Genomic DNA, 22,959 nt, shown 5'->3' with positions numbered 1-22,959 from the left:
AATTACCAGATGTTTTTAACACTAATGAAACATTAATAAATGACGGAGGCATGTTGTCTGGTAATGGGACATTAACCAGTGAACCAAGGCAGTGCTGTCTGAGCCGGAGGCAGGGCTGCGTGGGGCTGAGCTCTCCTCTGATAAAGCCCCAGCACAGCAAAACCCACAGTGAGCACCTGGTGGGTGCTGGCAGCTGGCTTTGTGCTGCCTTCAGGCTTTGCAGAGCCAGGGATGCGGTTATTTCAATTCGCTCTGTCTGCCCATCTGCTCATCCATCCATCTGCTCATCCATCCATCTGCTCATCCATCCATCCATCCATCCATCCATCCATCCATCCATCCATCCATCCATCCATCCATCCATCCATCCATCCATCCATCCTTCCCTCTTGGGAGGTGTGAGATCTGGGGTCAGGCACCCCAGAACACAAAGGCAAGGCCAGGTGAGGGTAGCACACATCCCTCCCCATCCCTCCCTGCAGATCTGGAGAAATAGGAAGGTAAAGGGACTTGTGGTGTGCTCTGAGCTGGGACCAGCTGTGCACAAAGGTCCTGAGCCCCTGGGCATCTCCACCATAGGCTCAGTGCACAAAACCCTTGGCTTTGCACTCCCGTGTGGCTGGTGGCCCAGGTGGAGAGCTGCTGTTGGGACACTGGGCATTAAAATTTGGCCATGCTGCAGGTGGTATGAGCTGGTCCCTGCTTTAGTCTTGACTGTGTCTTTTGGTTCCCTCCCTTCCTTTTCAGCCCCCAAAAATACCCCCCACCCCCAGAAAATGCTGCTCCATATACTCACAGATACGTGTGCCCACCAGGCACCAAAGCAGAGGGAAACTGAGGCACAGCCCTTGTCCTCAGGGTTGCAGTTTTTGGGGAAAAGGGGGTGCAGACCCATTGCACCCAACTCCACTCCTGAGCCCAAGCCACCAGCGCAGGCTGTCCCCATACCCTGTCCTCGTCAGCCCTGTCCTTGATGGATTTTTAATTCAGAGCATCTGGGCCACTGCCGTTTTTCTGATGTCAAATTATTAATCAGACAAGGAAAGTGCATTAATTGGGACTGTGTCGTCTCCTGACCCTGGAGATGCCTCCAGCCCTCCATCCTCCTGCCTCCCCAAAAGGTGACAGGGTACGGCCAGAGCTCAGGGACATGGGGGATCCCCCTTAACCCAGAAATGGGGACCGGTGGCACGCAGCCACCTCCCTGGCACAGCGTGGGTGCCACACGAGGTGGTGACAGCCACCCTCTTTTCATCACCAGGGGTTTCCAGGAGTGGGTACCCCCCCGAGCATCCTTACACCTTCTTGGGATGTCCTGGAAGCCAGGTTTTGGGTTCCTCCCGGGGAGGTGGTGCTGTCTCTGTCCCTCTCCCTACTGTCCCCACATCCTCCCCATCACAGCCAGGACCGTGCCTGGGTGTGGGGAGCCAAACCCACCCAGCCAGAGGGGAAATAACGCCCAGGGCTGCCAGTGGTCATGAAATGATCATTTAATGAAGACCGTCTCTCCTGGTGCATGTGTGTGTGCGTGTGTCTCTGTGGGCTTTTTTTTTTTTTTCCTTCTTCTCTTTTTTGTTTCTTTTTCTTTTTTTTTTTTTATATATATACATCTATAAAAAATTCAAATACAGCATGTCAACAGTTGGAATACTAGGACGTACGGTATTAAATACTGCGCTTGGGTGCGGGCAGGGACAAGAGGAGCTGTCTTTACAAAACAGGGCCTGGGGTGGGGCGGGGAGGAGAGCAGAGCAGGACCGGGGACAGCCGGGGACAGCGGGGGACAGGTCTGCAGGGCACCAGCTCTAGTGGGGACAGCAGAGCTATTCTTATTTTCTCGAAGAATTAAGACAAAGACATCAATGGAGGCGATTCCCTGTATCCAACGTGGTTAAAAGAGCGTGGGGGTGTGGGGACGGGGGGGTGATGAAGGCTCCTCTGGGTGCTGCTAGGGGCTGTCTGGAGGGGCAGGCGCTGGGTTGCTCTTCCAGAGGGAGCTTGGGCTTTTATCATTTTTATCCCCATTTCAAACCCAATTTTTTTTTTTCCCATTAAGAACGAGCCAGCTCCCTACTCCTCACCGCACTTGTGAAAGCCACCAGTTCATCCTTCCACTATCCCCTGGGAGGGGACCGAGTCCCCACCCTGCACTCCTCTGGCTTTCCCGTGCGGTCAAGAGCTCGCGGTGACGAGTCCGGTCCTTGGGGCTCCCCCCATGGCCGTGGGCTGGGAGCGTCCCCCAGAAATGTCCCGTCCCCTCTTCCGAGCACGCTGTCACGTTGTCACCCGCGTCCCGGCGGCGCGGTGGCGTGGCGGTGGCACGTCTTTGGCGTGGCGGGTTAGCTGTATGAGCGATGGCGGGGCTGGCCCGCGGGGTCCCGGGGCTGCGGCACGGTGCCCGGGCTCGCTGCACCTTGCTGGGAGCAGGGACAGGGCGGGTGGCAGGGGGGGACGAGTGCGTGTCCTCGCTCTGGGCTCGGCGAGGTTTTCGGGGCAGGTCCCCGGGGGCGGCGGCAGCGGCAGCGGCGGTGGCGGCGGCTCTGTCCTCCTCCGCAGCGATGGCGAGAAGCGTGATACGTCCTCAACGTGTGCAAAATCGAAGAGATAAGAGACTCAAACCGGGAGGGAGGCGGAGGGGAGGGCGGTGGTGGCGGTGGCGGTGGCGGTGGGAGGTTGTCTCCGCTGGGCTGTGACGGACGGGGATCTGTGATGGGGAGGAGAGGGGTCACCGGTCTTGCTCCAAGCTCGGCTGTGTCCGGCCACCGACACTGGTGGCTCTGGGGACACGCCGAGAGGACTCTGACCTTTTCCCAAGAGGAAATTCACCTGTGCATCCAAAACCCCCATGTCCTCCTCCCAGGGCCAGACCTCGCCTTTGCACCACCGCCTCTCCCACTGCCACCTCCAACGTCATGCCAGAGGGGAGCAAAAAACCCTGCACCCATGGGTGCTCCTCTGTGGGCAAGTGACAGGCTGTGGCACTTCATGGGTGGCACACACACACCCCCAGGGCAGTGGTGGCACATCCTTTATGCCCCATTGCTGCTGAGCACGAGGGATCTAAGCCCAACCCCTTTGCAGGCTTTGGGAAAAGACATTTTGAGATATTCCCATGAGAACGCCTGATTTGGAAAAGCAGCCAAATTCAGTGCATTGACCAATAACTGCAAACACACCCCAAATGCCTCATACCCAATGCTCTTCACCCACAGCCTGCTTAGTGCCCCCTTCCCAACCACGTCACAGCCCCTCAACCCCCAGTGACCCCTCCCAGCACCCCACTCCATCTCTCACCCCTCCGATTTGGGCTGTACTCACTAAATAAAGAGGACACCATAAGCAGCCAAGACCAGTCCAGCTGTCCAACACACTGCCACGGCCCCGCTGCCCACCACGGCCCCCTTGTCGCAGATTTTAGTGGTGGGGGGTGGCTCGAAAGAGGAGGTGCTGGTGCTCGTTGTCTCTGTGGGGAGGGAGAGCAGATGGTGAGGGGAGGCAGGGCACCCCAGGATGCATCCCATGGGGATGTCCCCAAATTGCCCCTTGCTGAGCTGGGTGGCTGGGATGATAAGTCAGGGGATGGCACAGTCCATGGGACTTTCACTGCTCTCACACAGGACCCAGAGGGTCCCAGAGTGCCCCCAATGTGCAGTGCCCATGCTGGCCCTTCCCTAGTCCTGCACAGGACCCTGCTAGCATTATCCCGAGCCCCGTTGGGATGCCAGCCAGCAGTGTGGCACACCCCTGGGTCCCCAAACTTGTGTGTTCCCTTCCAAGCTGCCTTGTGCCCTGCAGCCATCTGCTGTTAATCTCATCCAAACCTTGCTGGGACCCAGCCCTATGCTTGGACCAGGGACCCCCACCCCGTGCTCTTGGTGCCACCAGGGGTGGTATTTGCGTTTTGCACACACACCCCCTCCCTGTGTGCACATCTGGCCAGCTGTGCACGCACTCCTGGCTGGGAAAACACCCTGTGTGTGCTCACACACACACACACACGCATGTGTCCCCGGCACAGAGCGGCTCCCAGCGCTTCCCTGCCTGCCCCCAGTGCTTCCCAGCCAGCCCGCAGCTGGTGCCAGTGGGGGGAACCGGCGCAGGGCCTGCTCCCATCCTTCTGGGAAGCCGAGGGCTGATAACATGCATTTGGACACGGTCCCAGCCCTTTCCTAGAAACAGAGGCTTGTTAACTTCGTGGCTTTTATTTCTAATTGGCATCGCTCCGAGCCATTGTGCGGGGTCGGAGGTGTGGAGGGGAGAGGTAGGACTGGAGAAGGAGGGGGGTGGGGGGGCAGCGCTCCAGAGAATAATAATAAATCCCAAGCTTCGCCGTGGCGCTTGGAGCATCCCGGTGAGGAGGATGCCAGAGGCAGGCGAGCTGAGTCAGCACTTTGTGGGACACTGCCTGACCTGCTGCTGGGGCTGCAGAGGGGCTGAAGGCATGGGATCCACAGGGCTGGGGGTCTCCATGGCCAGGACCCCTGGGATTTTGTGCCATTTGGGGGTCTTACCTGTGATCTGGGCCTCCGTGGTGAGGTGCTTGGGCTCCTCTGTCCAGGGGGTGGCATGGACGGCCACGCTCCAGTCGCTCCACGTGCCGATGTCGTTGTCTTTGGCGGCCACCTGGATGATGTACTCCTTGCCCGCATAGGCATCCGTGATGGTGTGAGACGTCCCGTCCGACAGCTCGACCTGCGGGCAGCGGTAAGGTGATCAATGGGTTTAGTCCTATGGGGTTATAAAGAGACCTCACGGCACTTTGGTGCCATCGTAAGGAGAGGATATCAGGCTCCTCCAGCAAAAACGCAGAACAAGGGTGTTAAGGGCTGGGCTTGAAGCTGGCTGTGCACAAAAGGCAAGAGGCAGGGAGTCAGCCCTTGCACCCTTACCCCCTGACATCCTCTGAGCCATCCTGAAGGCTTTTCTGGGGAGGTTTTGGCCAGAGGCACGAGCACTGAGCCCAGCACAAGGGTGCGGGGGTAGATGCTCCAGCTGCAGCTAAGCCAAGGGTGCAGCGAGGCTCCATCCTGCTCCTGGATTTGCAGATACAGAGTGGAGCTGCTTCCTCTAGAGGTCACCAGAAACTAGTAAATGAGCAGGCAGGCTCCTCTCGGACATGTTGGGACGCTGGGAACCACAGCCCATGGCAGTGGGACACACACAGGAGGGACAGCGGAGGAAAGCTCAGCACCCACACGACCTGCTGGGGATGGAGCCAGGCTGCTCGGCGGTTTTGGGGTCACCAAAGGGACCGCTGTAGGGTCACATTGCAGAGGCATGAACCCTTCTTTGAGATTGAAGCTTAATACCCTGCTGGCTTCGTTTCCCATTTGCCCTGCCTCTGTGTGGGGCATGGGGGGCACCCAACCCCTGAGTGGCCGTGGGCGCCCCTCTGCACAGCCCCTTCCTCCCCCCGCACCCGGCTGATGCAAACCTCCTCCTCTGCCGACACGTGTTGGCAATAAACATGTCTGGGGATGAGGATGAGGGCTCTGATGCAGCCCATCTGCTGGGGGGGAGGGAGGGCAGGGTGCTTGGCCTCACAACCTGCTGATGGCTTCTAGCCCAAGCATGGTGTCAAGGTCCCAGTGTTTTTGGCCAGCTCTGGGGACGGGGACGTGGAGCAGGGCAGGTGCCACAGCAATTTTTGTGCCCGGTGAGCTCCAGCACCCAGCCAGGGCTTGCAACTGGAGTGCAGGAGCAGGAGCTGTTCCCACCTCACCTGCACAGCACGTCCAACACCCCAGCACAGATTTAACCCTTCTGATTTACAAACCTCACCCGCCAGCTTTCACAGCCACTTCGGGGATCCCCAACAGCGAGGGGGGGACCCCTTTCTCTGTGTCTCTCTGTAGGCAAAAGCCTTTCTGCCCCCGTTCCCTCCTCGAGCACCGCATCCATCCCTCCGCACGCCCGGCTCTGTGCTCCCAGCTGCTCGCACGGCCCGGCCGGCTCGGAGCCCCACATCTGCAGCACATCTGCCGGCACAGAGCAAAGGGCCTCCCGCCACCCGCGAGGCGCGAAGCTGCTACCAAACCCACGGGGGAGCAGGGCGAAAGGCGTGCATCTGTCCCACCAATGCGTTTTTGGGGCTGTATATGGGGGATGCTGAGCCCTGCTGCTCCTTGAACCTGAGGCTCGGTGCTGGTGCAGTGCAAAGAGGGGGTGCTGGCAGCTATTTGGGGTGCCAGGCAGGGAGCTTGCAGTTTTTAGGGTCCTCCTGCAGGCTTTGGTGTTTGGCATCATTCAGCCATGCTCTGGGGGCTGAGCCACCGCGGGTGCCTTTAATGCTCCGATCATGATCCCAAGGCACGCAGCCCTAAAACCGCTCCAGCACAGCTGTTGCTACTCCTAGGCTGGGATCAGAGGTCAGAGCGTGCCATGGTGCCTGTCCCCTGTCCCCTGTCCCCCCGTCACCCCGCTGCTCGATGTCGGGAAGAGCAGTTGGATCCGTGCCACGGCAGCGCCGGGTGTCACCACTCATTTGGGATGCCGGCGAGATGAAAGGGGCCACGGCTGCGGGCTGCCGAGGGCCACCCCAGGGTGACACTGACCCCAGGGGTGGGCAGGAGGCAGCCCCCAAGGACCTGAGGGGCAGGGTGTGACTGCAGCCACCTGCACGGGGAGATGCCTGTAGGAAGGGTGCTTCACATGGGGCAGGGCCAGGCAAGTCCCCAGACCCCGGTGTGGCTCCGTGCTGGGTTTTCCCATTTCCAGCATGCTGGAGAGGCAAAAAGCCAGCTCTGGGATCACACGTGCTGCTTCTCAACTCAGAAACAGGGTCAGGCTTGTAGCAGTCCCGTTTAGTGGCTCATGGTCCCCGGTCATCCTGAGCAGAACATCCCACCGGGCTGGGAAGCAGGGAGCTTGGGAGGACGTGATGGGGTTATCCGGCTGCCTTGTGAGTTTTCTAGGGCTTTTGGCACCCTCTGAGCTCTCCTGATTGCTCTCTGACCAGGGTCAGAGCAACCCTGCTGAGGTCCTGATGGTTGCTGCTCTGTAGCATTTTCTCCATCCCAAAAAGCCTCACAGCTCCTTTCCACTCTGGAGCAATTCCTGCCGCCTCCAGGGTGCAGCCAGTCTGCAGCTGAGTGTTTGCAGATGAGCACTGGTGGCACGATGGGGTCAAGGCTGTGCCTTGCCCGGGAGGATGCTCCCTGGGACCCAGGCTGGAGCATCTTGCTCGTGGGATCTGGGAGGATGCTGCCCTAAGCTTTTTAGACAACAGATAAAAAAGGAAGGCAGAGATTATGGTATCCATTTCTCCTGTATACAGGATGTCCTGAGCTGTAGCTCGTGATCTGCAAGCAGCATTTCTGAGCTGGGCAGCTGGAGGATGCATCCAAGAGGGGACAGCTTTGCTGTGGTGGCTGAGAAGTCCCTGGGTGGTTGAGCACAGAAATGCTGCAGCAGCAGATGGGAAAGCACGCGGGGAGCGGGTCCAACTGGACACAGACAGGGAGAGGTGGGGGGGAACGGGCTGGGGAGGTCGTGGAGGGATGGATGGACACACAGCATCAAAGGGAGAGGGAGAAATTCCTTAATCCGCGTCCCTGCCACACAGAGACAAAAGTTGGAGGAAGGCTGTGCATGGTAATTTTTTTTGGATGGGGGGTCTGCATTTTGCAGCCTGCCTTTGTGCACCTGCCAAAAGTCACTCCGGCTGGCTGTGAAGCGCTGCCCAGATTAATGAGGGATCAGTAGCCAGTGCAATGCAGAGCTATTAGCATTGGAAAAAAGAGAGAGAGGGAGAGGGAGAGGGAGAGAAAGAAATTAAAAAAAAAAAAAAAGCCCTTGAACACAGTAATTAAGCCGACAGCTTGCCTAGGACAGCATGGGCTAGCATCCCATCCCTTGCCATGGCCACAGACCCCCTGAGCCCATTCTGGGGTGTGTTGGGAAGCAGTGGAGAGGGTGATGGGGGGGGATCAGATGCATCTCTGAGCATCCCACATGAAAATGTGTTTGCAGCTCTGCTTTCCATTCCTTAACACCTCCTGCTCTCCTGTGTCACCCCCCAGGTGACAAGGACGCTGGCACCCCTTGGTCCCACAGTGTAATCCAGCACTGACCTGTGAGGCTGGGACTGAGCAAACCCCAAAACAGACTTTGAGCTCCTGCTGGATGATCCCCTGGGTGACCTCCCGGCAGCACCACCTGCCCCAAAGCTAAGGGGATGTGCAAACTGTCCCCAGAAAGGATAGCCAGCCTAACTATTTCCCATTCCTCCATGGAAGAAAAAATCCACTGCTCCACATCAAAGGATTCCCCTGCTCGCCCAGCCTCCACCATGACCCACAAGCACGGGAATGCAGAAGGAAAAACCACGAGTGACCATCCAGAGCACAGCCTGGGTCTGCCAAGCATCATGCCTCCTCGGGGGTCTCCCCAGGTTATCCAGGATAATGGGGGAGCCAGGACCAGGAGGAGGATGGTGCTGCCATCAAGCTGCGATGAGCTTTGTGGGATTTGCTCACATTATATGGGCAGCTGCTGGTTTAGGTGCCTTCATTCTGCAGAGCCCCAAGGGGACCTGCTCCTGGTGGGCTTTGCCCTTCCCCAAACCAGGGTTAACCTCCCCGAGCTGGGTCACAGCAAACAGACACTGGTGCCTGTGAAATGATGCAGCCAGTGGCAAGGAGAGGTTTTGCTTTTCCCCTTCCACAGCCACGTCTGGAGATCAAATAGGTCTGACATTAATTACTCATAAAAGAGCCCCCAAATGCCTCCTTTTTCCGCAGCTCTGCAGGAATCGGTTTGGCTCACTCCAGACAAAACTTTCTCCCCGGTCTCTGGAATAACTGAAAGGTGGGGAAAAGCGAAGGACCCTCCTTCCCCTCTGCTTCCCCTCCGCCAGCCGGGTAGCTGAGGAGCCCAGCGGGGTCTGAGCCATTGTCCCTGCTGTCACCCCACTGTAAAGGCTGCTGTAACACTGCTGCGCGCCGCCCAGCCCCAGCCATCAGCCTGGGAGGACGAGATATTGCAGGGCTCCTCCGCAGCCTGGCTTGTCTCACACCAGATGAGGCTGAATGGCTCCCTTCTGGCTTAAAATAAAGAGCATCTTTGAAAGCGCAGCTGTAATCTCGTTAATAATGGGACTCTTTCTCCGGATGCGCCTTCCCCTCCTGCCAAGTGACAACTGTCTGAGCTCGCCGCCACAGGAGGATGGGGTCTGGGATGCTTGGGGCACTCGGCACCGCTCTCCAGGCAGTGGGAGATGCATTTACCACGCAAAACCCTCCTCCTGCTGCTGGGGCTGATGCAGTGGCCTGGGGGAATACAGCAGACGTGCCTCCTACCCTCATCCTCCCCTGGAGCCCCCTCTAGCCCTGCTTATCCCATACCAAGCTGCAAGCAACAATTCCAGCCTCAATGTTTCACTCCTTCATATTAATTCCCCTCCTCCTTTTTTTTTTTTTTTTAATCAGTGACTTTGCAGCCAGGAGGGGAAGGGAGAGAAGTGCTGCAGTAAAAGCTACCAGGCGTGAAGCTGTAACGGTGCTGGGTCAGGGTGACCTCCCTGCCAAGGTTGCCTGGAGAGGAATGGAAGAGCAGGTAAAGCAGCATGGCAGATGCAAATGGGCACAAAGAAGTGTGCCCGGTGTCAAGTGACATTGCTGCCACCCTGGTGGGGACGTGGCTGCAGGTCACTCTGATTGCCTTCCCTCCCCTTGCCCGTCACGGGATGCGTTAGGACATACGAGTGGGTTATGTCAGTCTGTGAGATTCACACATTTGACCAAAAATGTTGCTTTGCCTGGGGAGATGTCCCTAAACCTGCCCTGGCTGTCACCCTGCAGCAGTCCCTGCACAGACCCCTGCTCGTGGCCCCAGCTCCTGATGTCCCAGCACGGCGTGAGGGCCTCTGCTTGCTCTTCTAAAGAAGGATGTTTCCAGCCTTTGCAACTGCTCACGGACGTGGCTCTAATGCTTCCAAAACAGAAGAGGAAGGAGAGAACCCAACCAAATTATTAGCTTTAAATATCTCATGACCTTTTACTGCAAATCTCAAGATCTGAGGCGCAGCCCGCCTCACGGTTCGTTAACATTTCATGTTGTCAGCACGACCAATGGGTTCAATTAGACTTCTCGACGGCATCTGCAAATTGCTGGCAACTCACCGGAGGAAATCCTCCCTTGGCCTGGCCGCCAGCTCAAGAAGTACCTCTGAGCACCACCAGGTCCCCGGGCCGTGCACTGAGCCCACCAGTGCTCAGCGCACGCTGTCTCTGTAAGAAATGGGAATGAGGAGGTCCTGACCCGGCTCCCAACGGGAGCAGATCTGGTGCACGAGCCATCCCAGGCTCCCTAAAGTCCCCTGGGACATCCCTGGCCATGCAGCCACCTGCGGGGACGCGCGCACGGCCGGGGAGCTGCCTGCCCTCCTGCAGGGAGCTCGGCTGTGCGCGCGGAGATGGCTGCTGTTGTGAGTTAACCGAAGGAGCCTGTAAAACCAGAAACAGGCTATTAGCAATCCATTAGGAAAGGGTATCCAGTTCCAGCCTAGGTAATCCATTAGAGGAACATCTGAGAGCATTAGGAGAGCTCGCTTGGGGCCAGGATGGGGCTATAAAACAGAAGAGGAAACCATGCTAATCTGGCTTGAATTACAAACTTAAAAGCAGGAGAAAAATAAAGGATACCCTAAACATTTAATGTTTTATATTTAGGAGACAGAACGTGAGATTCTGCCAAAAAGAGAGAATAAAGAAACCTGTTTAGGCTACAAATATCCCATCTCTCTTCTGGCAGGAAGGAAACTGCCAGCCCCAATTCCAGAAAGGGAAGTTGCTCAGATTTCTGGGCGAGCTTGGTGCCAGTGGCGCAGAGGGGAGTCAGCGTCCACCTGATCTGACACCAGGTCTTGCGCCACATTTGTGCCCTGAACAGACAGGAAAAGCTGGTGGCCAGGTTCAGTGGAGTTTCTGCGAGGTGGTATGATGGTTCTGGTGCGAGGAGCATCCTGCACACGTGGACGCTCATCATCTCTCTGTGCTAATAAATCCCAGAGCGCACGCTAATAACTCCCAGAGCAAACTCCAACACGAGAGCTGCTAAGTGGTCTGAGCGGAAATGCGCTGCTGAGCCAGGGAAAGGGATGCTGAGGCTCAAATGCACCTTTGCAAGCTCTCTGCCATACCAGGGAGGGGACAAGGGTCCCTGCAGTGTCCCTTGCTCTGCACATCCTGGGTTGGACACCCAAGCATCACCAGGCTGTCCCCGGGGGGGCTGTGGGTGCGTGCTGATGGCTAGCTGGCCCAGCAGTGCTCTCGATAAGATCCACTGCTCCCGCCACGGACGGCTTCATCTTCTGGTGCCAAGGCCTGGCATTATTAAAATCCTGAAAGGAAGAGCCTGGGAGAAAGCAGACGCTGATTGAATCAGGCCCTACGGTATTCGACAGCTCGACATCCATCTGATCCTATTAGTGCTCATTCAGTCCTGTCTGCCGAGGTGCTGTGCATAAATCAGCCCCTGTGCAGATAATGGGAGATGGAGGGGAGGAAGGAGAGTTGCTGCTTCTGCCAAGAAACGCCACGTGCGAGCACGGATGGCTGTGGCTCTCTGGCCAGTCCCTGGTGCTCCCTCGTAGCTGTGCTCCCACAGGGATGCAGGACATCCCCACGTGGCACCCAGCCCGCCAGGAGAATAATAACTGTGCTGTGCAAATGTGAATCCTGCTGCATCCTATCTCAAGGCACCCGTCTCACAGAGGAGGGACCACCACCTCAGGACACGTGGGGTGGCCGAGCCGGGCTTGGTCCCAAAAAGCCATGCTCTTCCCCCTCCTGGGCTGGATTTTGGGGTACGGAGGTACCCTCAAGGTGCCAGTGAGCAATAGATTTAGAAAAGCAGAGCTCGGCATGGCTTGGCCGTGCTCACAGCATGCCAGCACCACAGGGGTCACTTTTGGGGGCAAATCCCTGCGTTTGCAGAGTGCCCATGTGGGCTAAGCAGGGCTGTGTCTCCTTGCATCAAGGGGGCCCAGGGCTCCGGCTGCTGCAGCGCTGCCATCCCCGGTGCTCAGGAGCTGATTGAATTAGGCTTCGCAAATAATTCATCTGATGAATAGTGGCAGTTTTCCTCAAATCATCCACAAATCAGATTTTTCATTACGCAGCCGGCAGGGTAGGGAGTCAGAAAGCAAGGCTGGTACCTCGCTTGTTGGATGTTTGCACTCGCTCACCGAGGAAATTATTCCCCAAACACACTTCTCCACCAGCCAGTGACTGGGAAAACGTGATTCACAAGGGGCCACGGATCACAAGTGGCACCAGAACCACCATGCCCTCATGGGATGCTGAGAGAGGAGCCCTTCCAGCTCTCCACGCACCCTCCCAGAGGACTGCTCTCCCTCCACAGCTCAGGGCATCTTTAATAAGGAGAAACCAAGTTTTGACTGCCCTGAAGTTGCCTTTTGCAGCCAGGGTGCCTTGCCACCAGTGTGCCCAGTACCTCCCATGAATGCTGTGTGCCTGAGAGCACTGAGGGCGATGCCGTGCTGTCCCCTCAGAGGCACAGCTCCCAGCACCTTCTGGTGGAGGCACCAGCCAAACCGAAGGTGTTGAGGCAGGAGGTGGCTCGCTGGCACTCCTCATGAGGACCAGGCCGTGGCAGGGGAAAACATCAGCTTATTTCCCCAGCAGTTTCACAAGATGAAAAAATTGACATTGCATTTCATATTTCGTATGCATTCTCCCCATTTTTCCACAATTTGAATGTTTACCCCCCCAAATGTAAATACTGTCCCCAGCAAGCGAACATCCAAACTCTCCCATCGCTGCCTTACCCCGGCGGAGCGCTTGGTGGCTGCTCTCTCCCTCTCCATGAGAAGAGAAAGGCAAGGAGAGACAAGTGGGAGAAACCTCTCCCAGCCCCTGTCTGGTTTTCAAAGCTGTCAGCAAAACGCTTCAATCTGAAACAAGACCCGTGTCGCTGCCTTATCAAAGGAAAACAACAGAAAGAGAAAAAGCCGCTGGGATGACGACGTCTTACAGAGACACAAGCATGGCACAAAGCCTCTCATCCCCTTTTCGAGATATTTTTCTCCCTAAGAAGAGCTGCCTGGCAGAAAATCCCGCTTGGCTCCGCAGCGCAGGTGAGCTCCCCGGGGACCAGGTGTTGGCTCCTATTTGTCTTTTTTTTTGGTGGGGCAAAATGGCTCATCAAGCAAAAAACTGCTACGCTTGCCTAATTGGCTTTCCTCTGGCCCAGCTCAGCAGAGAAGGGATGTTGGATGAGACATGCCAGCGCGGCAGCACCTCTCATCCAGAGGCAGATTGCTTTCCTTCACAAGTGGAGCATGCAAGCAGCGCATGGAAAAAAAAAAAAAAGCAAAAAGGAAAAAAAAAAAAAAAGCCTGTTCGTTATCTTCCTGCAGCTAACAAATGAAATCTGTCCTCCGGGCTGCCAAGGATTTCACTGACATTTTTTTTTTTTAAAGAAACAAGAAATAAAAGTAAGAGGGACGATAACATCACGGCAACCGCTCCGTTACCAACTGTGCTCTGAGTTACGGCGAGCGGTATTTTATCTTCAGTTCAAAATCTAAATGTGGCAGAGGCACATTTAAATGCAGTGACATTTATACTTTGAATGCCTTTTACATCTCGTTGGCAGGTTTTATATAGAACATATGTATGGAAAATAGATACAGGCCACGGATTAAAATGAGGAGAGGGGAGAGCCTGCAGAGCACATTTGTAGGCAGAATGTGACTTGAAAGAAGGAGGGAGAGAGGAGGGAGGAGGGAAAGGGAGAAGAAAAGGGGCTGTGCTGCCTGGGCAGTAAATAGACGTGTTTCAGTCCCTGACCACAGTCCCAGCACATCCCCACGTTGCCACCACGCTGCCTCCTGCTCAGCATCACTTACGTGCTGCCACTGGTCCAGGATGAGGGGCCGATACCGCAGGAAGAACTTGAGTGGGAAGGACTCAGGGTCGGGCCAGGACGAGGGGTTTTGCCATGCCACCTCCAGCCGCCGGGGGTTATTGGGCACGGGCTTGGCCACCACGCTCTCTGGAGGGTCTGGCTTTACTGGAAGAGAAAAAATTGGCTGTTAAAGCCCAGGTGATGGCTGATGAGACACAGAAAAACATTTTTTGTGTTCACAGGCCAGGTCAGGGCCATGGCTGTCCTGGTGCAGAGTCACCACCACCACGGAGGTGCCAGTGGTGGCCAGAGCAAACTGCAGCCCTCCTCGCCACTGGTACTGGGGTCACAGCAAGGAGCCCACCAAGCCCAAACCCCATGCTTTCCTTGATCCTCCTGCCTGCTGGGAGTCTGACCCACCATCAGACCTGCTCATCCCACAGTAACAAGGCAGAGTTTGGCCCCTGATTTAGGGCCAGGGATCCCAGGTGTTGGCACATTGTATTCACAGCAGGCAAAGGACTGATGCTCACCTTCCACCCCAGGTCTCTCTCACCCCTGCTCTGCTTCAGGAACAGGGGGGTATTTTCTCATTTCCTAGCATGGATTTCAAGAGAATATTAAATGACTGCTAGCTATGCAATGTTCTTGGTTGTTGCTGCTACTTTAAAGTGCTGGGAGCAAATGCTGTGATGCACGGCATTGCCTGCTGCAGGGTGAGCCCTGCTCCTCACCAAAAGTCTGCTCAGCTCCCAGCAGCTCAAGCTCCCACTTTGTAATAGCAAAGCCCTAAAAAGCCCAAAATACAGGTTGTAAAGGGATCTGGCAGCCTGGTTGCAAAGCACATCCCTCCTGAGGAGCTGTGCTTGGGGATGTCCTGGGGCAGCTGGGGTGAAGGAGGCTGTCTGTGTGCTCTGAAAACAGTGGTGCACATGAGTCCCCGTGCTCCAGGGATGTTCTCAACATCCCCCAAACCCACATGAAGTATGCATGAAGAAACTGTCACCCCTGGCCTGAAAATCCCTGGATTAAGCAATGTAGCCCCGTTCTGAGCACCTTGAGCAAAAGCTGGTGAAAACATCAGCACCGATCTCCACTCCCAAGCACAGAGCAGGGATGCCAGGGCCAGGAGGAGCCCATCCCAGTGCCGTCACCCCAAAGAAGGTGCAGCAAGGGGGAACCCCACGAGGCAGGCAGGAGCTGCTGCGGAGGGATGATTTGCTGGGACTGCAGTGCTGAGCTACTCCAGATGGCTGTGTAATTCCCCCGCTCGCTTTGAATCCCTGGGCTTGGGCTGGACATCAGCTTCCATCGACAGGGCCTTGGAGTCCAAACACATACGGAAAAATATAAATCCAGCGCTGGCTCGGCGGGCTGGGTTTGCAAAACAAAAGTCTGTTTGGCTGAACGAATGCAGATGACTGCAAACTGCGGCTCCCCGGTAAGGCATGAAAGCACTGGGGTGGGGATGGCCACGATGGGATGTTAAAACTCTTGAGCTGGGCCCTGGTGTAAGGCAGGGGGCTCAGTTTTGCTTTTTGGTGTGAAAACACAGAGCCCTGGCAGAGGGATGCTCAAACACAGCCATGCCAGTGCCGTGGCAGGTTGGAGAAGAGCAAAAGACGGTGCCCTGATGCTGAGGGGGGAGCCAGCCCTACATTTTGCAGGGATGTGATCCCTTCACATGGGTCGGTGTCTGTCCCTGGCCATGGGGAAGGCTGTCCTGGCTCTGAGCGTGCACAGCAGAGCTCCTGGCTGCAGCGAGCCTTCAAACGGCGCCGCGTTGATGGGAAAACCAGCAGTCCCCAGCACGAGGGCTGCAGCTGCCTCCCCACGTGTCTCCCCCCCTCATCCGTGGGACTTCTGCCCAGGCTTGTGTGAGGCACAGCAGTGCCAGCCCCTCCAGGAGCACAACGCTGGAGCTGCTCCTGCCACGTCCCTCCAGCACAGCGGGGATGCCAGGATGTGGGGCCCCACATCACCTCTTTCACCTCGTCCAGCGCTTGACCTTGAAGGAGTCCTTCATCCTCCGCAGCATCCCAGGTCCCTGCTCCCCACACAGGGACGAGCACTCCGCTTTCCCCCGGCCTTTGTCTGCCCAGTCCATTTAGAGAGCAAATTGCGAGGCAGGGGCTGTCTGGCTGTACATCAGTGAGCATAATAGAGCCCTGTCTTCAGTGCGGGCCCGCAGGCAGTAATGCAATATAAGCAATAATAGTAATAATAATAATGGACGATGGGCATTAGGCTGAGCATTGGTTAAGCGGCCACAAAACCAGATGTAACATTATCCCACAGAGCTGACGGAGCATCTCCAAACATTCCTGAGAAGGAGACACGGGATTTGGCCAGGACGCAGCTCACAGCTTGTCCCGCTTCACTTTCAGGATGAGAACGGGCCCAGCGGTTATCTCTGTGTTTTGCTGTCAGGCCAGGCTTTTCCCAAAGCTCTGCAGGCTCACACAGGACCACAAGGAAGGAGGTGCTGCCTGAGCCCCCTCGACCACCGGGCACCCGTCCTCCCACCCCGCACTGAAATGGATCCCCTGCGGCCGTTAAATATCCCCTGGCATTTTCTCCGAGAAGAACGATATTAAACTCCATGTCTTAGCCAAATGTCAGTCTCGGTAATTTAATTCTGCCTCCCTAAGTAGTATGAATTGAACTGACCTTCTGCCTAGGCAACTGTATACCTGTGTTCAGGGACTGAATTCCTCTCAGAGGCGGGCACATTCATCCTCACGCAGCCCCTCTGCGATGCTCTGTGCCTTAATCACCCCAGAGCCACAGCGGGGAGCAACTTTCCCAAGGTGACACGGGGGACAGGGGTGGCAGATGTGGCAAGGCACCCATGCCTGCATGGCCACCTTCCTCCTGTCCCAAGCACTGTCCCCTTTTTCTAAACCGCTCCATCCCATCAGGCTGGCATGGGGTAAGGCAGGAAACCCTGTTGTTAACCCTTTGTCTCATTCACAAAGCCTCCCAGCTCCTTTGGGGTACAATTCCCCCTTGCTGGGTTTAGCACCCAGCAAACCTTTCTGCTCTCCCTTGCTCAGCTCTGCCCATGCTCCCAGGGCGGCTGCAGCCCTGCCTGCTCTCACCATCTCGCCAGCCCAGAATGATCAATGCTACCAGGATGCTATATGTTTAATGATGTGTATCTCCTGCTGCTAATTTGCCCCAGGCTCCCATTAGGAGGAAGGCAGGCGTTGCCACCAAGGCAGGATGCTGGCCTTGTGGTGATTGTCCCTGCTTGGCTGCAGGATGCTCATGCCAGCTGTGTGGAAGGGGGGGATACATCCTGGGGGACCATTAATGTTCCCACACTGCCCCAGCCACGCTGCCTGGCACCTTCTTCTGCCTCCAATCCTGCTCCTCTCCTGCTCCTCCAGCCCCTCTCCCACCTCCTCCTGTCTTAGGGCCAGAGCCCTGATGCCTGCAGGGCTTTGCGCAGCCTTGCCCTCCCCACGCTCACCTTTATTAATATTGATACCTTTGCAGAAAACATAATTATGAAAAAAAATGCCAGCAGCGAGCCAGGGAAGGAGGCAGCCCGGATGTCCTCGAGATGAAAGATGGGGGCCAGAGGGCTGGAAACCCTCTTCCAGCCATCACTGGAAATGGAAACGCAGAGCAGCCCCTCGCAGCTGGCTGCTAATAACCAGCACCACGCGACCGCCAGCAAGGCATCGGCTCGGGATATCAAAAGAAAGCACCAGTCATTTTCCACTCAATTAGAGTCATCTTCCGAGCAGCTGGGGAAGGGATTTTCTGCTGGGGACTCTGGTGGGGGAGGAAGGAAGCAAAAGCAAAGGAGGTCACTTCTTCCCAAGGGTCTTTTTGTGACCGGTCGGTGGGTGGTCCCAGCGGGGAGCAGCCGCGGCTCCGCACTCACCCTGGCTCCAGGCTGGGCACGAGAGCAGGATTTGTGCCTGGCCTCGGATGCCTCTGTCCTTTGGCACCAGTGAGCCAGTGCAATGATTTTTTCCCGAGACATGGGTTTTTCTGCTGCTCCATCTAGCAGAGCAAAGCTCAGCATAACCTTAAAGATGAGAGCTCAGCTTGGGTGATGCTGGTGGCATCTGCCGGGTGCCACCGGCTGTGCTGGGACACAGGCTCACGCCTGCACTATGCATTTGCAGCTATGGAGAGGAGACCCCAAAAAAAGGTGCAGACATGCTTGTGCAAGGAGAGCAGGCAGGCTGAGGCTCTCCTCCTACTCAAAGTCACCCAAGCAGAATTGCTTGGCAAAATGTACTAAGGCAGCGCGCTTGTTTTAATTGAAAACAACACCAGGAAGGCACAAGAAGAAGCTCGGTGACGGGTGAAGCTCGTGGTGGCTGAGTTCATCCTGAAACAACTCTGCTAAGCCTGTCAGCTGCCTGCTTAAATGCTTGCTCACCACTGCCTCTGCGCTTCTTATGCACAGCAGCCGTAAAATATCCCAAGGAGGAGAACTTCTTAGCTGTGCAGAACGTGGAGATTTTAAGGCCAGAAGACAGTGAAGCTCTGTGCTGTCCCATCACCCCCTCCCCAAACGCCTTTGAGCATCTGCCACGGGGTGCTGAGGGTCTCATTCTGCTTCATCTGCTGGGACACATCTGGTTCCCCTTCATCCATCCCTCTGGGCTCTCTGGGCAGAGGCAGCGATATCGCACCCGTGCTAGCAGCTGGTCTCGCTCTCTGCTCCTCTGACCCAGTTGGATTCAAGCTCCTGGTCCGAATCCGGCTTGTGCTGGTGCTGGGATGGGTGGGCTCGCAGCCAGGCGTGCTTCCCCAGGGGGGCTGCCCTTGTGTGCTGGAGCGGGGACGGGCAGATTCCTCCTCCCGAGGTGGTGCTGGCTGTTTTGCTCAGGAGTGGCACCAGATGTTTGCAAAGCCAGGCAGGGCATGGGTGGGATGCAGATGTTACAGGAGGATGCCCTGAACTCCTGCAGGAGGGAATGCAAGGAACTCGGAAAATGCAGCTTAATTGCTGCCCTGGGCCTGCAGGCTGGAGGTTACCTTCGTTTAAGGAGTGTATCTTCCACGAAGACAACAGTTTCCATTTAAAGACACGCAAATAGCTGGAACTCCACGTTTCCCTGCTAAGCTCCTTGACTTGTTACTAATATTCGTGCATCAAAGAATAGGAACTTTGGACATGGACCACAGCTGTGGGGACACAAAAAGACGGTCCCTGCTCCAAAATAATTTCCCCACTCCTGACACTCTGTTTTTTGTTTCATGTTTTCCAGGATTTGGGGTAGAAAGGGAAAATCTGGGACAGTGGTGGAGCTCCTCTTCCTGCACTCTGGCTCTTACAGCTGCTCAGGACTGGCACATGCAGCACATCCAAGGCGTTGACTGACTGCTGGCTGCACTTCAGGGATTCATTTCTTTATTTCTCTGGTCCAGTAGTTGCCACATGTAACCAGAAAATTGTTTTTCAACTTGTTCCTGAACTCCTCTCTCCCATTTTTCCTGTTCTTCGAGAATGGACAACCTTGTCACTGCACCGGCTGCAATCTGCCTTTGGCTGGTGGCAAAATCCCCGTGCCCAGCTCCCTGCTTTGTCACTCTCCTCACTGAATTGCTTACTCCACGACCATCCATCACTGCTGGAGGAGCATCAGCAGCAGGGCTGAGCTCTCCCTGCCTCAGTCAGTGCCAGGCAGAGGCTCGGCCAGCACTGCTGCAGCCCTGCAAAGGGCTGGGAGATAAGGCAGGACACAGGCATGGCTGTTATCACCATTGGGTTTTTACAGCTGTCCTGCAGGGCTCTGCTGGGTGCTTACATCCAGGGTGCCGTGGGGTGCTCTGAGGACCAGAGCAGCCATGCAGGGTCAGCCCTGCCACCATGCCTGGCCTACACGAGCTATGCATGCACATGGGAGGGTTTGTTCTGCCTAGGGATGGGGAGAAGGGGGTGGGATGCTGTAATTTTTCTTCCAGTTCTAATTCCTGTGACTCTGCTTCCAGCACAAAGAGCAAACTCCTATTTTAGGAATGCTCAGAGGAGCAAGAAAGGCAGTGCCAGGGACCACACAACTTTCTCAGCCCTCCGCCCCCATATCAAGGAGGAGCTCAGCAGCCATAAGACACCTGGACCACAAGGGACAGGACTAGGCTAAACACCAGGCCACCAGTGGGATCACCATGTGCATCCTGCCCTGCTCCCCCAGCCCTGCAGCCCCCAGGTGAGTGCAGCAGGAGGCAGGAGGTGCTCCAGGCAGGCAGCAGCAGTTCCCCTGCGGCCTGTGGAGAGGCCCCTGGTGGAGCAGGCTGTCCCCCTGCAGCCCATGGGTCCCACATGGAGCAGATCTCCACGCTGCAGCCCCCCCATGGGTGGAGGAGCCCCTGGTGGAGCAGGTGGATGTGGCCTGGAGGAGGCTGCGGCCCATGGAGAGCCCCTGCAGGAGCAGGCCCCGGGCCGGAGCTGCAGCCCGTGGAGAGGAGCCCACGCAGGAGCAGGGGGTCTGGGGGGAGCTGCCGCCCACCCGTGGGGGACCCGTGCTGGAGCAGTTTGCTCCTGGGGGATGGACCCCGTGGTATGGACACATATCTGGAGCAGTTCTTGAAGAGCAGGGGCAGAGAGGGACCGTGAGGGAGAGGGCAGACCACAGCCCCCATTGCCTGTTCCCTTGTGTTGCTCATGGAGAGGACATAGAAGAGGGTGAATACGGGGAGGGGAGGTGTTTTTAGTTTGCTTTCAGTTTCTCACTGCTCTAGCTTGTTAACACCTTCTATTGCAAAAACACAATTTTGTTTCTCACAGCAATAGGCAATAAATTACATTAATCTCCCTACTCTGAGTCTGTTTTGCCCGTGATGATAACTGTTGAGCAACCTCCCTGTCCTTATTTCAACCCCTGAGCCCTTTTCATCTTATTTTCTCCCCCTCTTCCTTTGAGGAAGGGGAGTGAGAGAGCTGTTGTGGCAGAGTTTGGATGCCCAGTAGGGTGAAACCACCACAGGGAGAGCACCAGGAGGATGCCAGCGTGGCTCCATCTCACGCACAGGCAGGCAGAGGCTCCACCTGGAAAGCCTGGCCCTTCCCTGGCCCATTGCTCCGGCAGGAGATGCTGTGCACGGAGCAAGCCAACCCCAACACTGGCTCGGAGAGGCCAGGTTCTGCCGCGGAAGTTACCTATGGCGAACTCGTCAAAGGTGAGAGAGGTGGAGTTTTTGCCCAGAGCATTCGTGACTGTCAGAGTCACCTTGTACTTCACCGTCGAGAAGAGCTGGAGGTATCTGATGTGACACCTGTTTTTGGGAAAGATGTCCTTCTCGCAGACCATCTCTCTCGTGCCGTGTCTGGAAAGCAGGGATGAGAAGAGCTGTTAGCTACAGAACAACGCTTGGGATGGGGATGAACACACACAGCTGGAAAGGAGGAGGAGGCAGCAGTAGAGTGGTGACCCCGCTCAGTCCACAGTCCCCATATGCCATTTCCCCCACAGGCAAAGGTCTGCCTTGCTCCTGGAGGATGTGTTATCCTGGAAGCCTGCAGAGAGACCATGATGAAGGCCATCATGCTGGCCCCAAGCAATGCCTGCTGCTGCTCTTCCCCCATCGCACTGCAAGGATGAGACCCCACAGGGGATGGTTCTGCCTCTCCTGTGGGAGGACCAGGCTCTCCTTTCTGCTGAAAAATAAACCTCAAAAGCTAAGGCATGGCACTATAAGGGTTGTGCCAGGGTGGGGGTGATGCCATGCCACGGCCAAAACCAGCTTAGGGGCATTGCAGTCTGGCCACAGCTGGCACACTGCAGAAGGGAGCGTGGCTGTGCCAAACTTGCCAAAAAAAACAGCAGGTACAACCTCCAGCATGGACAAGTGGTGGAGAGAAGATGGACTTTGGGCACAGAAAGGGGATATGGGAGATGGAGGCTTTGGCAACCTCCTCTGAGCAAATGGGAATTTCTTGAGACTTTCCTTGAGAATTTGGATGTCCCTGCAGCACCCTCCCCCAGGCCCATTTTTTGGATACCGACCCCATATGCTCAGCACAGGTGAGACCCATGGCACCTTTTGGGACCTGCTCCAGGCTGCAAGGGACAAGTGCTTCCATTGCTGCACCCTTCCCTGCTGGGCACTTACATGACGGAGATGTTGAAGGAGTTGGGGATGTAGGTGGGGCTGGGCAGGTGCCAGCTGCAGTAGAAACCCTTCGGGTAGTTGTTGGACCGGCACATCAGCACTGGCTCTTTCGGGGGAGCTGCAGAGGAAAGAGAAAGGGGAATTATTCATCAAGGTGGGCTTATCACCAGCTCCTAAATAAGGGGATGTCCCTCCTCTCCCAGCTGGAGGGGGACATGGTTTTCAAGGAGAGCCCTGGCGGTGTAAATTCAGCCTGAAGCATGTCCCGTGTGTGCTGCTGAGATCCACCACGAGACCGTGCCTCGGACTGTGCAGAGCTGCTCACCTCCTCCCCCAGCAGGTCACCTGCTCTGATGAGATAAGGGGTGGCACAGGAGGTTGGCAGGTACGGGGAGAAATTATCTTCAAGGCAGCTACAGAGACATTTCTGATGGGGAGGAGGTGCTGCTCTCTTGACCCCATTAAGCTGCAGCGCTCACGGCTTTCTCTGCCACGTCCCTGGGGAGTGATAAACTTCGCGTTGAGGGATGATTCTCAGAAACCCCTGAGGTCCATAAAGGGATGGAGAAGGACCACGTCTGGCAAGATTCAGTGGAACAGCCTGAAGCCAGCAGGGAAGATCCATCTCTTCAGGAGGACTGGCTGTGTTAATGCTCGGCAGCAGCACAGCATCCCAAGCCCATCACTGGGTCCTGCATCCCAGGGGACACGGAGGCAGCCAGAAATGGGACAAGAGCACGCAGCAGGGAGCAGCTACCTCTGGCCTCGTCAGATGGTCCTAGAGATTAGAGGCAGAAGGTTTTAAACCCAACCATGTGCTCACACTGCACTCAGCGTGCCCGAACATACAAGCACGCTGTGATCTTTGCAGGAGCACAGCCAGAGCCACGGGAAGTCTCTGTGAAATGCTGAGGGCTGGTGCCTGCAGGAGGAAACCTTTTAGCTGATACATCTGGCCCTTGCAGGCTGGTAAAATCATCTGAAGTGATGCCAAAGTCGACTCCT

At 56.3% G+C, this 22,959-nt stretch overlaps 1 protein-coding gene across 15 annotated transcripts in view; it reads right to left on the bottom strand.

Moving 5' to 3' along the window:
* Positions 1 to 1,475: 1,475 nt before the first annotated feature.
* CNTFR (ciliary neurotrophic factor receptor) overlaps positions 1,476 to 22,959 on the bottom strand; it is a 173,561-nt gene continuing 152,077 nt past the window's right edge. For all 15 annotated transcript variants that reach the window (XM_072031399.1, XM_038170792.2, XM_072031405.1 and 12 more), the window contains 6 exons: positions 21,955 to 22,072; positions 21,002 to 21,168; positions 13,874 to 14,037; positions 4,512 to 4,692; positions 3,319 to 3,463; positions 1,476 to 2,704 (listed from right to left, as the gene is read on the bottom strand). In XM_072031399.1, the coding sequence (XP_071887500.1) occupies position 2,704; positions 3,319 to 3,463; positions 4,512 to 4,692; positions 13,874 to 14,037; positions 21,002 to 21,168; positions 21,955 to 22,072 (776 nt within the window). In that variant the 3' untranslated portion in view covers positions 1,476 to 2,703. The remainder of the gene's footprint in view (positions 2,705 to 3,318; positions 3,464 to 4,511; positions 4,693 to 13,873; positions 14,038 to 21,001; positions 21,169 to 21,954; positions 22,073 to 22,959) is intronic.

Source organism: Anas platyrhynchos, chromosome Z, assembly GCF_047663525.1.
Source record: "Anas platyrhynchos isolate ZD024472 breed Pekin duck chromosome Z, IASCAAS_PekinDuck_T2T, whole genome shotgun sequence".
NCBI lineage: Eukaryota > Metazoa > Chordata > Aves > Anseriformes > Anatidae > Anas > Anas platyrhynchos.
The sequence above is the reverse complement of the archived record's forward strand: the minus strand, read 5'-3'. Positions and strand labels throughout refer to the sequence as shown.